The sequence below is a fragment of the Calypte anna genome, chromosome 3, assembly GCF_003957555.1.
Source record: "Calypte anna isolate BGI_N300 chromosome 3, bCalAnn1_v1.p, whole genome shotgun sequence".
NCBI classification, from domain to species: domain Eukaryota; kingdom Metazoa; phylum Chordata; class Aves; order Apodiformes; family Trochilidae; genus Calypte; species Calypte anna.
Genome location: NC_044246.1, coordinates 80831627 through 80848832, shown reverse-complemented (window position 1 = coordinate 80848832; position 17206 = coordinate 80831627). Strand labels below are relative to the sequence as shown.

Genomic DNA, 17206 nt, shown 5'->3' with positions numbered 1-17206 from the left:
TCGTGGCTGTGTGTGTGTCCCTGCGTGTCTCTGCTGTCTGTCCCCCCATCCCCCCCCTTTTCCGCCTCCACTCGGCGATAAACCCGGAATCTCCCCTTCCCCTCCCGTGTTTTCCGCCTCTGCAGAGCAGGCAGCAGCAGGCACGCCAGCGAAGATGTCGGGTCAGACGCTGACAGATCGCATCGCAGCTGCTCAGTACAGCGTTACGGGATCAGCCGTAGCCAGAGCCGTCTGCAAAGCCACCACGCATGAAGTGATGGGGCCCAAGAAAAAGCACCTGGACTGTGAGCATCCCTTTTTCCTATCCCCAGTGGAAGAGCCGGGGCTGAGGAGGCTGGCCGCTGGGCTCTGTAATGTGCCTTCTAGCTGTCAGTCATGCTGTAATCCAGTTTGCAGACACTAAAGGTTATGAGAAATGTTCATGGGAGGATGAGTAGTATTGCATTTCTTCTCTTATTGCATAATACTGCTCATTCGGCCATTTTTTGTTCTTTTTTCATACGACCTTTTGCCTTTTATCGAGGAAGGCAGTGCAAAATGTTTCTTGTGGAGCCAGGGCCTCAGCAAGAGCAGAGGGAATTTGACAGACAGCAAAAGGGACATGCACTTGCCACTGCCTGCATTGGTCAGGATTAAGCTTGGAAGAGACATAAATGCCATGCCAGGAGTGTGGCCAAGCCATAGTAGGAGTGTGGTCATCTCCAGAGCAGACTTCTGAAGAGGTTCACACGGTGGTGTGCTTAAATGGCAAGGCACTTGGATAATGCTGTGCTGTAAATGGGGATAGCCTTTGGAGAGTTTAAGGGCTGTTGCTGAGGTCCCAAATATGTGACAGGAACTTCATGACCTGTTCAGTAGTTTTCGTCATGTTTTATTGAAGATGGCTGGTGGTTTTGTCTCACAGATTTATGATCTATTTTGGACTGGCATTGGCTAGTTAATGCATGAACCACGGTTGGAATCAAAACATTTCTTAAAAAACAATGAGCTAGTGATGTTTTGTCTTGACAATTGTCTTTTCTACCCACTCAACTGTCAGTCCCTGCTTGGAGACACCAAGGAATAGATTAGTGAAAGAATTTAATTGTGTGATATTAATTGGCCTTGTTTACCAGTAGTAACTTTGTTCAGCATTGAACTCAGTAGATCAACAGCAGGTTTTAATGTCTAAAATTAAATGCTTTTCCATACAGTTTTTTGTTTGTTTGGTTGGTTTTGGGTTTTTTGCACGTAGTAAGAAATAATTTCAAGTAAACATCAGTAGGTTTTATACCTAGCAGTCTTTTGGCTGGTGGCTGTTACTAAGTAGTGCTGGTGCAGGTGGATGCAAGTACAATTCTGATAATGCTGTATTTCTTAAAAGGAAGAAGTATTATGGAAAATAATTCCAGATTTCTGTTATAATAATGTCATAGCTAATCCCTAAAGTGGACAACAGAATGCCAGTCTTCTAGTATATCTAAATACCAAAACCCCTTGCATGTGTGTTGAAGAGGTGCTGATATAAGCAGCACTCATTGAAGACTGACTTGAATCTAACCCCTTGTTTAAACAGATCAGCAGTCTCCATATCAAATATTCTTTCTTGTTTTCTTGTATATTTTAAAAAATCACCTAGGTTTTTGATGTCTCCTGTATTGCTGTTTGGTAGCTGTCCACACATCTTAATCTGTAGATTGTGTCTGGTCTGTTACTGGAAGCTTTAGATTAAAAAACCAGAAACATATAGCTGATATTTAAAAGCATGCTGCCTTTCTGTGTGTGTATTTATATACATACACAGACACCTGTATGTGGATACATATATATATAGAAATAAAAGTATTATCTGGAATAGGCAAGATTAAAGTAAGGTAGAAGTGGTTTTCCAGTGCTGTATTAAGGTCTGGAAAGGGTTTGTGTTCGGATATAAGTGCTTATATTACTACTTCAGAAAATGAGCAGGGGGGAGACTGAAGCTGTAGCATTCCATGCAGTTTCATACCTACCTGCATGTAAGCTACAAAAGAGAAAGATAAATTATCATTATAACCCTCTTAATTTGCCCCTCTCTTTTCCAAGCTGTATAAACAGTTGAGGGTATTACTATCTGGTATCATTAAAGACAAAATCTTGTCAGTGGGAGGTATGCACAATCAAAATTGTGGACTACATGAAAATAAAATTCAGATTGTAAAAGAAAACAATATTCTCAGGTGCTTAAAACAGAGGCAGCTCCTCATAACTGTGAATTGATGATAAACAATTTATTGAACTCCAGTATCTTGTTTACAAGTTTTAAAGTGAGCTAACATATTGTAATGACAGTAAATTAGAAGTTCATCCTGAAAGAGCAATGCCCCCATGCAAGCAGGAGGTCCTGCTAGATGGAAGTAGATCTGAGCCACATAGCTGGATGGATTTCAAGTTGAATAAGTAATGTTTAAGATGGGCATGAAAGGTAAAACTTGCCAATGCATTGAGATAAATTGAGTCAAAGTGCAAAGAATTAAACTATTAAGGTACCGAAGAATGATGGTTGGAGTGATGGTTTATGAAGAGCTCTAATTCTAGTGTTGGTGTGGGGGTTTTGTGTCCCTAGGGAACTCCATAATTTTGTTTAGTGCTCAGGTGTTGTGTCATACAACCTATCTTCCACTGCCCTGCTTAACAGCTGGGCTTTGTAAATTAAGTGGAGACATCAGCCATTCAACATGAGTTAAGTAGTCCTGTGAGGATGGGACACAGTGATGCCTGTCCTTGTATGTTTTCTGCAGAAGATAGTAGTTCCAGGCTTATAGAAGGATAAAAGGTGACAAGTATATTTTGGTTTTGGGTTGGTTTGTTTTTGGTTTTTTTTTTTTTGTTTAGGGTTGCAGGTTTTTTTTTAGCAAGTACTGCTTAGAAGGAATTTGCTCTGAGGAATAAGCAGCATGCTGAAGTTGTGTGTGTGTGTGTGTGAAGAAGGGGGAAGAGAACAGAACAAACATAATCTAAGCTGCTAAGTGTTTATCTTTGTGAGGTCTTCTGTATGGCAATGGTGACTTTGCATGTGCAAACTTTAATATGAATGCTGTGTAGTGGCTGTTCCTTGGCATAGACTTTTGGTGCTGCACAGGCTTGTCATGTGAAGTACTGGAGTTTGCCATCACATACCCATTACTAAGATTTACCATTTTCTTGAATTCCACCTCTCATACTAGTGAATTTCAAGCAGCTGCTGAAAGTCATGCCAGATGGCATTAAATGCCTTTTCCAAATCCCTGTGAGGAGAAAAGGCATGTAGATGTAGGATGCTCTGATGGTTTGGGGCAAACCATTGCAGTTGGCACATTAAGAGCTCTGACCCTTTTGGACTTAACAAACTTGTCATCTTGAATTCATATCATTGTGGTGATTTTATCTCCCTCAGCTAACCATCATGTATTAAATAAATGCAATTAGATACAATAAGTGAGGGAAGCATTTCCACAGAGAAGTGGGGATTAACAACTTGATTTTGCTGCACTGAGAAAGGCCATTGTAGGTGAATGAGATATATGGACTATGTTAAGGCTGTATGAGCTGGGGTAATTTAACTGTGAGGATAATTCTACTGCACAGTATAGAAGTTTCATTATCAGAATTGTTTTGAAAGATACATTAAGGCTCAATTGAGGTTTATATTGTGTGGGGCAAGTAAAAGCCAGACTCAAATGGAGCTGACTTTGATAACATAGACAGGGAGAAGCTTTCAGAGAAAGGAAATAACTTCACTTTCAAAGGTTAAAACACACAACAGATGAGCGAAAAATAAGCAGACTTGACCTCAGCTCTTTTTTTTAAAGTTCTTGCTCAGAATCAGACTGTGAAACTTTAATTAATGGAAATGATTTGAAAACCAGTGAGGTTGTTATGTCTGCAGTTGGTACTAACAAGTTCCTGTTTCTAAAAATGATCAAAATGGCTGGGATTTCCCTTCACTTATTTTGTTGAGTAAATTGCTTTGCAGCAGGAGTTCTGGAGTGTGTATTCTAAAAAGACCATGTGATTACTCCTTACATCTTCAAAATAATTCCCATAAGGTAGAAGGCCCTTCGGGAGGCCTGATCAAGAGCTGGGAGATTTTCATGCAATGTGGAAACAAAGCAGGTGAAGATCAAGGCTTGATTTTCTGTGGCTGTGGAGATGACCTGTGTATCTGTAGTAACGTATTTCCATCCCAGGTCTGATTTTGCAGGTTTGGCTGTGGCTGGCAAGCAAAGGGTCTAAAGGAAATTAAACAATTAATTTGTACTGGTAACTGAACTGCGAGGGCTGGCATCAGTATTTTGCTTATGGAGACACTTTTTTCCTGCAGTGTTTTGCCTTGCACCTGCAAACTGTGGGGATGACTGAACAAGTTGCAATCACTGTGGTCTCTAGTGTGGAAAGAGAAGAGTGTCTGTTGACTAAAAGCAATGGGTTACACTTTTTTCCTTGGCTCAGTGGAGATCAGGTTGGTAGGTCCCACACCTTAGCCTTAGAAACTTGGATCTCCTTCCTGAGGCATATGTCTGTCTCAATTTTTCTGGGAGAGGTGGGGGTCTGTGGAGCTATCCTGAGTCACTAGGTTTCAGTGGCTGCTAGGGAAGACTTGGGTGTTTATTTCAGAAGTTGTTTACTGTTGAAGTGATTTGGGGAGTGTTCCAAGTCTGTTGGCACTGAGGGCCATTTCCTAGCAGGAGTAGTGCAGACATACAAGTACTGCATTGCTCTGCAGTCCAGGGGACACTTTGTCTTTATGGCTGTGGAAGAACCTTCAAAAAATTGCAAAGAACAGAATCCCTGCACAAACTGGGCTTAATCCTTCACATTTCACTAATGAAATCACATGTCACAGTATCTTCTATTGCAGTAATCTGTTACAGTTTCCATGCCTGAGAGAATTGACTTGTAAACAAAGTTAGCATTGAAGATCAGGTGTAATATAGTGTCTTGGTTCTTGTCACAGCTGGCTTGTATCCTAAACTCTGTATTCCTCCTTGTCACCCGAATGAATCCCTTTCAGACCTGCACAGGAAAAAAATCCAAGGAAGCAATTCCTCTCTAATTTGTTAAATGTGCTAATCCAATATCCCATATTTGTGTGTGCATAAGGACTTGTCATCAGTGTGTATGTTGAATAACTCTGTTTCTGTGGACTTCTTCGATGCCCTTTCCTAAGGCAGTGTTAAGACTGGCTTTGTTTGGAGGTGTGTAGATCTCTGACTAGGAGTAGAAATGTCTGTCATGGGTAAAGGGAGCTAATGAGGCAGCTTTTAGATTAGTCGAGCTCGAATACTTAAATGCCATTAACTTTCAGTTCCTCCCTCTAACCCCATACTGTTTTAAGATGTGTGTAATACCAAGAGAAGGCTGCCCTTTTAATTAAGCTGAGACTTGGGTAACTAATAATTTTTCAAAATGTGCTTGAGGATGGGTAAAAGTTTGAGTTTGTATTGAGATACAAAGGTTGAAACACAGGCAGGATCAGTGGATCTTGTGCATCTGAACTGTTCTGTGTTTAATCTTCTTATGGTACGATGCCTAATGAGAAGGAAAGGAGAATGAGGAAATGAGTTTGGCTTTTCCTCAGCTGAACACGTGTATTCTTAGTCTGTTTTCAATACCCATCAAGATCCTTCAGTTAAACATACTTTGTGTCAAGGTCATGGACAACCTCCAGGGCAAGTCAGGTCTTTCTGCTGTGCTAACTTTCATTAGACCTTGATAAAAGAGCATCTGTTTTTTTTTCACTCAGGCCTCTTTTTTGAAAGGGTCAGTATAACTGTGACCAGTCTCATAATATTCTTAGAGTGTTACTCCCTTGGATTCTGGGTGGCAGTGATTGAACATCTAAATAAACAAAAAAACATGCCATTTGATTTCCTGGGATTTAATTCAATCTCATTTTCCAGCCTGTCTTTTGAATCTCCCATCTTCTGTGTGTGCCTTAACTGGGCCTGTCTGACTAGTGAGGAATTCTGTGAAATCGCCAAGAAAGTGCTCTGTTGGTTTGGTTGATTGATACTTCTATGTCTCTGCCTTGTGATGGATCCTGTGAACTGCATGAGAGTAGATGGCAGTCAGGATAACTTGGAAGGGCATAGAGCATTTTGGATGCTATTTTTCTTCGCTGCTTCTTGTTGTGTGGAGAATGAAGAAACTGTAGTATATCCAAGACATACCTACTTTTAGTATTTTTCTGCTGATGTTCAGGCGGCTCAAGACTCCCTAAAGTTCTTCCTGCTAGATTAGACTATTAGATTCTAGATTACTAATTTCTTCCTACCCTGTTTACCTTCCCCTGGTACTGGGGTACTGGCAAAGTGTTGGCTTCAGGAGTGGCCCCTGTGAGAAGAGACCAGAGCATGTTTCATGCCTGGCACAGCCAGCTCTACCATGAACCCACTGCAGAACAGAGCTGAACTTACTCACTTGGCATCTCCAGAAAACTTAAGAATGGGCAGAAAACACTGGACAGGCAGAGAAGGAGGAGATAAAAAGGGAGAAATGGCAGAGGGAACACTGAGGTCAGAGGAGGAGCAGGAGCATCTGTGGTGCCAGAACAGATGAGATCCCCTGGAGCCTCTGAAAGTCACCCCTGTTCTCAGAGGTCACAGCAGCAACATTGTCCCCTTGCTACCAAAATCTTACCATGTGCACCCTCTATACCCCCTGCCCCCAAAGAAGAGAGGGAAAGACCTTCCTCAGTCAACTGTGGACATACGGTATTGGTGAAGGAACTGGCTCTGGTGTTTCTGGAGGTGGCGAAAAACTGTTGGGGGTGGGGTGGGGGTGTCTGTGACATTGTATCTCTTCCATTAGTCTTATTGTAGTCTAAAGATTAGTCAGTGTAACCAAACAGTATCATTAGTCATGGACCAATGGAAAGAACATGGACTGTTTCTTTTTGGAGCTGCTTTTCAAAGCACAGATCAGGATGCTTGTAAGGGTGGAAAACACAAGTTCTGGTATGTACCTGTGGAAATAATAATAGTCTCACCTCTGAGTGTCTGAAACTTGACTTTACAAATTTCAACACATTTCTTGCAAATTAGGAGCAATATTTTCTCTAGCGTGGAGAGATGGATTTCAAATACCATGAGAACTAAAAAGCAAGGAGTAAAGGAAGCCAGGAAATAGGGGTCTGAGTCTCAGCACAGATATCTAGTGTGCTGAAAGAACAGGTGCTGAACCCTGAACTGAAGCTAAATGGTATCATAGAAGAAGCCTTCCTAGTAGATTCGCAGGCAGTGATCTGTAGCAGAGGATTTGTAGCAGTAATTTTGTTTCCCTGAGTCAGCAAGAACGAAAAAGATTGTGGAGTGGAACTTCATTGGTAAGTTAATAGTAGAGTATTCCACCTGACCAGACTTAGCATGGTTGCTTGGTTTTCTTACTGAACAAAATTTTGCTTGGATGAGAGCATGATGGCTTGAATAAAACCTGAATCAAACAGATGTTGGCAGTTGCTAGAAGGCAATCAGAATACTTGGCAGAGGCTTGCTTGTCAGTTGGTGGAGTATGGCTAAGTCTGCTTTTTCTGGAGTCTTGCAAACCGCATGCTAGACTAAAACTAACTAAATTAGATTTAAAATTAATTTTAATACTTTTTATCTCTCTATTTTGATCATGTTTGCTTCTGCAGAGCTGCTTGAAAACACTGAAAATCAACACAAAGCCAATTTTGCAAGGGTGGGCTCTGAGGAATATTCTGCAGTCATTGCTGGTAGTCAGTAAGCTGCTTGGACTCATAAAATTTTTTTCTATGTTGTGAAACACATTTGTTGAAGCAGCTGAGAGCTGTAGTCCACCAGGAGAATGGAGTGTAGCAGCAATCTGACCAGTGCCACAAATGGTATGGGACATCAGCTGTAAGATGTCACTGTGACTGTAGGTGAAGTACTAGGACAGTGTTTTCTATGCTGCTGGGAAATGATGCATCCACTGGGCATTTGAGGCTTGAAGCTTAGTTGTAGGCACATTATTGGAAGTGGCAGTGGACTGCATTACTACTGATTTCTGGACAAACCAAGATTAAATACCCTTCTGTTTCTCCTCCCTTCCCAGGATAATTCAATCTTTGCTTCAGATTATATCTGCATTTAACTTAGTTTAATGGAAGGTTTTGTATGCTGAGAAGTCCTGGTGTCATGCTGATGTTGTATATTTATGTAATCTGTAATTTGGCAATTTGAGCAGAGGCAGTGTGTCAGTTGGTTGCCTTTCCTAGAGGCTGTTTTTTCTAGCTATTGATAAAACTCAAATGTGTTATGATATTCCTTGCAGAGAAGATCTGGGGAGTACAGAGGCATGATCATGCTTGAAGGCCACCGAGGAAGCACACCCTGCCTCTCATGCACTGAGAACTGGAAGTTGCTGACAGAAAATGTCTGCAGCTCGGGTCTGTCTCACGGCAATCAACTCTTTTCCTGGTCATAAGCCAATATGCAAAATTACCACAGGTAGGAAGCAGGAGCTCCTGTGTTGTAGTTGAGCCATGTGCTTTGCCAAGGTGACTTTACTTTCTCCAAAAAAGGAGTGAGAAAGAAAAGATTTCTTGGCTAGTTGTTTCTAGGTATTTAGGAAACCATGACTGAGATGTGAAACTGCAGTAAGGATGGATTGGAGAGTTTGGTGTCCGCTTGAAGTAAGATTATTCTACCACATATTTGAAGAACCAAAGAAGATCTTTTTCAAGAAAGCTTCTTAAACTTTGCTGTCCTAAAGAGCTGGACAGGACTGTGGCTTGACTACTGCCAGTGTCATGGATCACTTCAAACCGACTCTTGGCTTGGCACGAGTGTGGATGACACGATGGCAGCGGGTGCTTCCATAGCAGATGGTCAGTGGTTAGCCTGCAGGGCCTGGCAGGCTCCTGGTGCCTCTGGCAGAGTTTTGTTGTATCTCGGGTCTCTGTGATAGTTTACAGAATGTTCTAAAATGGTCCTCTGTAGAAGTGAGAGGAAGACATGACTGCTCCAAGCATGAATAAAACATGCTGCTCTGTCGCCCACATTCTTAAAATGTATGGGAGTTTACAAGTTTAGCGGAAGGTCCTCAAAGGCAGTGATCAGTTATCCTGCCACAGTGCAGGATGCAGTAGCTGGAGGATACATCTTTACACATGATTGAAGAGACCACATAGAGGCACTTAAGTGGGAGTTCAAACCTTTTTTAAAAGGACTCTCCCTTTTACTTCTCATTTCAGAGTGTAGGACTTGTCTGAAAGGGGGAAGCCAGCTGGCCCGTTTCCTGGCCCTGAAGGCTGCTGTTTCTCGTTATGTAGAGGTCGAATATAAGTGAAACCTTTAACATAGTACATCAGTTTCTTAGCAGCCCTGGAGTTTTAAAACCTAAGATTTTCAAATGGAGATTTGGGTTTGGATCTTGCTGCATGACTCTGCAATCCAAAGTATGATTATGCTAGCTGTAGCTCAAAGTTTTACAGCTTTATCTAAACCTATTTGTAGGAGAATGTACATGCTGCTAAGGGGCAGCAAGTCAGAGGAAGTCAGCAGATTTAGTGTGCCAGCGTTGTGAAAACATGTCCATTTTATCACGAGTGATGTTTGTTAGTGACATGTGAAGCAGAATGCTGCTTTCATATATGAATGCCTTGCCTGTGACTTTCTGATCTGGTATTTAATTCTAAGCCACAGGGTCTTGCTAGTTTCGCTAACCTTGTTTATCAGGAGGCTGGAAGTTGCTTAGGCAGTACTATGAGATGCAGCCTTAAAGACTTCACCTCTCCATATTGTGCTTTGGAGTTTGACACTTCAGGGTGTTCCATCCTACAGATCTGACTCTACTCAAACAAAGCTTTGCTGCCTGGATGTGAGCCTGCCTGATGGATTTCAGCTTCCTCACTCATCAATAGCTGGATAGGAGACTTCCAATGCTGGTGGCAAGCACATCTTCCAGAGGCACTGATGACCTTCAACTGTTAGATAGCAACCACTGCTATTAGGTTATTTTAAATCTCAGAAGTCCTAATGACATCTTCCATTTCTCAGGAGGATGTTGTTAATTTAAGAGAATTTTTTTTGCAGCAAGAAATCTGTAGATTATGAAAGGCTGTAGGCTTGTGTTGAAGGGTAAATGTAGTGAAATGAGGCAACCAGGTGCCACTAATTCCCAGGGAGTGGGCATGAGCTTGTGTTAAGCCCACCTGTGCCTAATTAGGGTGGGCCCCCACTGTGCATGGGCAGGATTAGGGGGCCAATAAAAGGTGAGGCTCAGACTCACAGGCTCAGCTCAGTCCTGAGCAAGCCAGCAGAGAGGTCAGTTGCTCTTGAAGCAATAGCACTGATCCAGGCTAGTCAATCCTGAGGGCTATAGACTTAGAGCACTATTCGTGAGCCTCTGCTGGAACACCTGGTTGGACCTTGAAGTGCCGTGCCCTAAAAAAGGTTCGTCTTGCTACAGGTAAAGTCTACCAGTAGTTGATGTTATTTTTTTTCAAAATTTCTGAGACTTAAGCTCACCTGTCTGTGTGGCAGAAGAAGCAGATTCTTGTTTAACTGGTGTGAGACAGGGGAATGTAATACAGAATAAGGTTTTAACCTGAAAGAGGCTAGATTCAGACTAGTTATAAGATAGGAAGTTTTTACAATGAGTGGTGAAACACTGGAACAGGTTCACCAGAGAGGTGGTAAAAGTCTCATCCCTGGAAACAATCAAGGTCAGGTTGAACAGGATTGTACTAGGTCACCTTTAAAGGTCCCCTTCCAATCCAAATTATGACTGAAATGATTGCAGCCATGTTATAAAGTACTTACTGTTTAGTTGGAGCTTCTTTGTTATGCCTCTAGGAGGTTATATTGTTTCACTGACTGTATAGACAGGTTTCCACTACACTTTTTTTTCCTACAGACAAGTCCATGTTTTCAACAGGACTGTCTGCATTGTGACCTTTCATTGTCACTTTGTGAGCATTTCATTCCCAGTTAAGAATTCCAATCCATGTTAAGCATCTGGTGGATTGCCAGCTCAGGAGAGCTCACAGGCTCTCTGGCATTGTTTGGCTGTTTTTCAGGCTGTGACTTGATGCAGCCTGCATCTTCATGTGGTGCCCACTGACAGAATAGCTGGACTTTCAGAAGCATCCAGCTGAGAGAGCAGAAAAAACACAGATCACAAATTTGGATATTGAAAGTTAGATGTCCACTGCTGAGCCTACCTACTCAACTGACCTGTTTCTAGCATACAGGGCGTAGCTAATTAACATGTCACTGAAGTTGCATCTTGTCTAATCCCCACCCTATTTTTTTTTTAATTTATTCACAATGTGCAAGTGCTAAGCTTGAAATATCAGGCTGCTTCCAGCATAAATTCAGTCTCATTCAGCTTTGTAGTAAATTACAAATTATGGTTCTGGGTAGAGCTGATAGGTTAGTGACAGCTTCACTTCTACAAGTTTGTTAGAAGCAAATGGTTTCTGAGAAGGTTAGATCATTTTGGGCTGGAAAGCACTAAGAAGAGTTCATTTTTCTCACAATAAAAATGACAGCAGCATGGTGACTTGAATAGCTTGGGTACTGTGCCTCAGCTGATTACCACTTTCTGCCAGATGTGGTTGCACTGTAAGATCAACCCAATGTGTAAGTGCTGATTAGAAAACACTCTAGTGCAGAGATTACAGTAAGTGACCTCATGCTGCTTTGGCAAATGTGAAATCCTTACTTTTCTAGTGAAGCTGTGCTGTTCTGGATAAGAGCTGAAGTTGATCCTGTTACTGATACTCCAAGAAAAAGCCGAGAGATAAAAGTCACAAATTGATACAACTAACAGGTAATGTTAGGGGTTCTTCACCCTCTTGGAAAGCTAATCATGGGCCACATCTGGAATCCTGATATCAAATTAGAGTAGTCAGTTTACTAGGTCTTACTGGCTTTTCTCCTTCTAAGCAGTAATCTTGCAACAACACACCCCCTTTAAACCTGTTTTCTTGTATGCAGCAAGACCTAGGATGCCATGGGACTGTGGTTTTAATGCTTGCATGGATGAAGATTCCTCTACTCCTTAGAGGAAACTGAATAAATGCTTTGAAAGCTTGGCAGAAGATTGGCTGGTGGCCACAGTTAAATAGTTCTTTTCTAAATTAATATGTATTTTGGTTAAGGCTTCCAGGTTTGATGTGCCCAAGGAAATGGCTTGTAGAATGATGTCTGAGATTTGCCATGCAGGGATTGAATTTCCATTTTATATGAAGTTATTGTTCAAATGCTTAACACAGATGCTACTTGTAATGTCAGTAGCTTTTTTTCCATGTCCCTTACTCCCCTAGAGTTTGGCATCTAAGGTTCCATGTTACAGAAGGATGTGGAATAGCATTTTTCCAAGACAATTGTTTTTATATTTGAACCTTATAATCATTGGTTGATGCCCCCCAAATGCAAATGGCATTTTACACATCTTAAACTCTTGAGAGCTGTGCAAAAAGGGTAGTTCAGTGGTGAGTGTGGCTCAGCTGTAGTTTACTGTAAATCAGTAAAACAGAAGTGGAACATCTAGCTCCAGAATTACTTGATGTTTCATATAAACATAAGCAGAACTGCTCAGTTCTTGTTGAGCAGACATGCTTCTATGGAGCTAGTTGTGGACTAGGACTTTGGTGGAGTGAGAATCTGGAACAGGGCCATCTATTTCTGTGTGAGAGGAAAGGAACTTCAGAGCAGCAATTTCTCCTCTTTTCCCTGTTTTGTGGAACTTGTATTCTTACCTGAGAATATGTTTTTTGATTCAAAGTGAGTGAATTCTGTACAAATGAGTTTCAAGACTGAGCTTCTTGCTACTTTGATTAGGGGAAAGATTCCTTGCTTAATAACTGAGGGTTTTCCTACAGTAAAGCTGTTTGAAAAACCTGGTGCCTGTGGCTGGGAAGAAACCAGACAAGATTCTTTGACCTGGGCCTTTTCCCATTTGATTAGTGTTCTGGTTTCAGACTGTAAGGCTAAAAAGCTGTTTTCCTTGGCATGTGTGCACTAGGAAGTTCATGTAGCCCATCTTCTGGGTGAGAGCTCTGTTGTTCCAGATATTTAATTCCTGAGCAAAATGGAAGTTTTTATTCTTCTGAATTTTTGGGTCATGGTTATCAGTAAGGTCTCAGCTTTGTCCATAAAATATATTCATCACTCTAATTATCAGCCTGAAAGACCACACTTAAAACCCCAAGGACTGCTGAATAAACTTGAGCTTCTGCAGGTGGCCTGAATGTAATCTTTCAGTTGTACTACACTTAAGGAGAGGACTCCAATGTAAACACTAAAGGTGATGCATGTTATTGTTTCCCAGAGGCAGTGCTGTTATAAGTTCTTGGAACTTTTAAGTAGTAAGTATTCATAGTGCATGGAACCTGAAGGAGTTGCTTGTGGCAAGAGTTTTTTTTTTGTAATACAGTATAATCTACTTTTCCCCCATTATCGGTACTTAGAGAGGCCACTGCTTTGGTCACATCCTTTGTTAGCTTTCATTTCCCTCATTCCAAGAGAGCTGCACCTGAACCTTCCAGGAGGAAAAGCCATATGTATAAATCATTAAGGACCAGAAGGGACACAAATCAAATATAACTGATTTTATACTGCTAATGCACTGGGGTGGGTTTTGCAGATGATGTAAACCCAGATATCCTGTCTTGATATGGTGGGGAAGAAGGGATGCAAACTGTATGAAAGTGCATTAGAATAAAATTCAGCAATATAAATGGAAGTAGGTTTTTCAGCTTTGTTTTCCAAACAGGTATTTGGTGATTAAGAAGGTAGTGCACTGTTTTGTGTGTGATAAGATGATTCTAAGGCAAATTAAACTCTCAACTTGAGAAATAATTGGAGGAAGCTCCAAGAGAAATCATCTGGTACTTGAAGTCATCTTCCCTGCCTCTCTACAGACTCTTCATGTGATTGATAGGGAAGAAGAAACTCGTTTTCTCTGCTGCAAAACACTTAACATTATGGGTAGGTAGTACAAGCATGCCTGTGTGTAGGCAGAGTGGAAGAAATCGTGTGTAGAAGGTTGTCTTGGTGTGAGATGGAGTCGTGTGGTACAAAGAGTGACTGCTCTAACCTCTGCAGATCTAAGGATCTGCAACAAATATTTATCCTCAGAAGAGTCTGAGATATGATTAAGAAAAAAGAGGTCTGTGAAGTGAGGCTGGAGAGAGGAGGTAGCAGTCCCCTGAGTTATGATGCTGAACATGGAAGGCAAGGCTAGCTGGCCAAGGTGAGATGTAGTAGGTCTTGAGGTAACCTTTTGGGGAGGAAGGAGGAGACAGCATAAATTGCTGTTCTGCTTGTGGAAATCAGTGCAACCAGATTATGGTGTGTCTGTGGATATTGGGCCAAGCCGGGGGTAAAATGAGTATATGATAAACTTTAACCCCATTGATAAATTCCCAAATCTTGTTTGTGGAACTGCTTGATAGTCAAAAGCCAAAGACATTAAAATCAGCTGATGTTCATATGAGCAGTTACCATAAAAGCAGAAACTATAACTTTGTTCTGCTTTCCAGTACTCTTTTGTGGTCAGTTTTCTGTAAACCTGGAAGTTCTGCTCTTGCAGAGATTAACACAGCAATGTAGTGGCTTCCTGATACAGTTCTGTGTCTCAAGGAGGAGGACTTGTACTGTTACTTGCCCATTTAACTTCATTCAGCTGAGGCTTGTAAGCTTATACTTTAAGTTACTTTGTTTTCTTAAGTAGCCTGTATTTGGAACAATCCTATATTTCCTTTTCTGTAAGTTCAAAGAATTATTGAAATAGAAGCAAGAAAAAGAAAGACTTGTGAAGACTATTGTATCCTCCAGTGTAATAGTGAGGAAGGTTTGTAAGGGGGTTATTGTCAGATTTGGCAGAGTTTGAGAACTGAATGTATGACACGGTTCAGATGCTGAGGTAGCTTGTGTGTTAATTCAACCTGGAATTAATTAGCCTGCTCTTAAATTGGCACCAATATCCTCCTCAGAACAGAGAGGTCTTGTGCTCTGGTGCTGTTTCTCTGCATACTGAAATGTAAATTGTGAATAACTTTGAACTGAGGAATCCCAAGTCTGTTGATTAAAGTATTAAGTTAAAAAGAAAACAAAAAGCCCCAAACCAACAACAAAATAAAATACACCCCCACACACAAAACCCCAAAACAAAAAACCCCAAACCACAAAACAAAAATGGAAAAACCCCTGCCCAGATGCAGAATCCAGTCTGAAAAGGTAAAGGAATAAAAGATTCTTTAAAGTGTTGTATAATCTCTTAAAAAAAAATAAATCTCAAAGCCAGGAGGTAGACTGAAGAATTCTAAAATTCTGAGAACTTTGAAACTTTCTTGCTGTTCTCTTTTTCGTCTTATGAGCTTTACAAACATGAAAACTAACCACATCTTTTAGTGGTCTCTTTAAAAAGGTCATGAATAGCTCAGGTGTCTTAACTTACTTTAGTCTTCATCACTGAATCCTGTACTGATCTGCTTCAAGCTGGCACATTTGTCTTTATATTAATGAAGGTGTTAGTCATACTCCAGCATTTCTTCTCTTCCCTATTTAAGTTGCAGATGGGTCAAAACACTGGCTAGTCAAAAAGTCTTAAGACTGGTGTTTAGATTTAAGTTGTGGTGTCAAAGAATTGACAACCTCTTATGTCGTCTATTTGCTTCTCAAAACTTACCTAGAAAAAGGTACATTGAAGTCCAAATTAGAATTTAAACAAGGTTCTCTAGAATGAGTAAGTATTCAGAACAGCAGCTACTGAAATACAGTGAGTGGAAGAAATTGGGTTCTGAGTTTGGGCAATTATGATTTAGTCCCACAGTGAACAAACAGATTCAAGTGAAGGGTATATGTATATGTCTTCATTCTCCAGCAACTTAATTTTTGTGAAAGTTGTGATGAAAGCACTTGCTGCTACTGTTGTACAATTCCTGATTTCTTAGTCTGCTTCCAATTTGCATTTGAGCTCAGTTTCTGGGTTTGGGGATTAGCTGTCAGTGTATTTGACAGGCATGCCTGCAGTAGCAGAAACTTCATCAGGAAGTTACCCTTAATCCTTGTTTGCCCTACTTGTGGGTACTCCAAATGGAATCAACTTTATAAGGTTGCTTCATATAGAGGAGGCTCTGAGGTGACCTTGTGCCAACCTTTCACTATCTGAAAGGGGCCCACAAGAAATCTGGGGTAGGGCTTTTTACATGGGTGCGTAGCGAGAGGACAAGGGGAAATGGTTTAAAACTTGAAAAGGGGAGATTTAGGTTAGACATGAGGAAAAAATTCTTTCCTGTGAGGCTGGTGAGACACTGGAACAGGTTTCCTAAGGAAGTTGTGTCTGCCCCCTGCCTGGAGATGTTCAAGGCCTGGCTGGATGGGGCCTTGAGCAACCTGATCCTGTGGGAGGTGTCCCTGCCCATGCTGGGGGACTGGAACAAGATGATCTTTAAGTTCCCTTCCAACTCTGTCCATTCTATGATTCTAAGATATGGCTTCTGCTCTGCTGTTCTTCACTTGGTACTTAACTTTATGCATTTTGTACTATCAAGTCTGCTTGTGACTTGCTTGGCAGGCTGAGCTTCATTACCTTGTGAAAACCAAGTTCCTGTCCCACCAGTAAATGTTTGAATCTGTATCTTTTGAAATGTAGTTCTTAGATTTAATTTTATTTTATGCATTTCCTTTTCCTTATACCTGCTCTTCCCTACCATTCTTAAGTCAAACCAATTTTGGCAAGTTTTAGTTTAGAATTCAGCTTAGCCGCCAAACTCTGCTTCTCAGAGTTCATTGAATTTAGCTATGCTTGTGAGTTGCTCCATATGCTTATGACTGCTGGTTAAGATGAGGCTCTATGGTATTGGGGAAGGAAACCCAGGAAGATTGAATTCCTTAGTTTTGTGGCATGACTAAATAGGAAACGGGTCTGCAAGAATTAGCTTTTTTTCTCCCCATCAGATGATGAGTAAAATGTTTATTTGTGGTTTATATTCTTCTCTGTGCACTGAAAGTAGTAGCCTTAACTTTAATCACACCTCTCTACTCAAAACACTGAAATTACTTGTGTCCTAAAGCACTTGAAGCTGCAGACTGGGATTCCGTGCCCTCCAGTAGTTTGGAGAGGAAGCAGAAATGAGTGACTTTAGGAGGAGTGCTGCAGTACCATGCAGGAGTAGTGCCTCTTAGCCTCTGCTGTCAGCATTGCTGTGGATGGACTTCTCTGAGGTTTCATTAACATCCATCAAGGGAATACA

At 41.2% G+C, this 17206-nt stretch overlaps 1 protein-coding gene across 1 annotated transcript in view; it reads left to right on the top strand.

Moving 5' to 3' along the window:
- Positions 1–61: 61 nt before the first annotated feature.
- The window catches only part of SNAP91 (synaptosome associated protein 91), a 68022-nt gene continuing 50877 nt past the window's right edge, over positions 62–17206 (top strand). The window contains exon 1 of the mRNA XM_030448033.1: positions 62–284. Within this exon, the coding sequence (XP_030303893.1) occupies positions 155–284 (130 nt within the window). The 5' untranslated portion in view covers positions 62–154. The remainder of the gene's footprint in view (positions 285–17206) is intronic.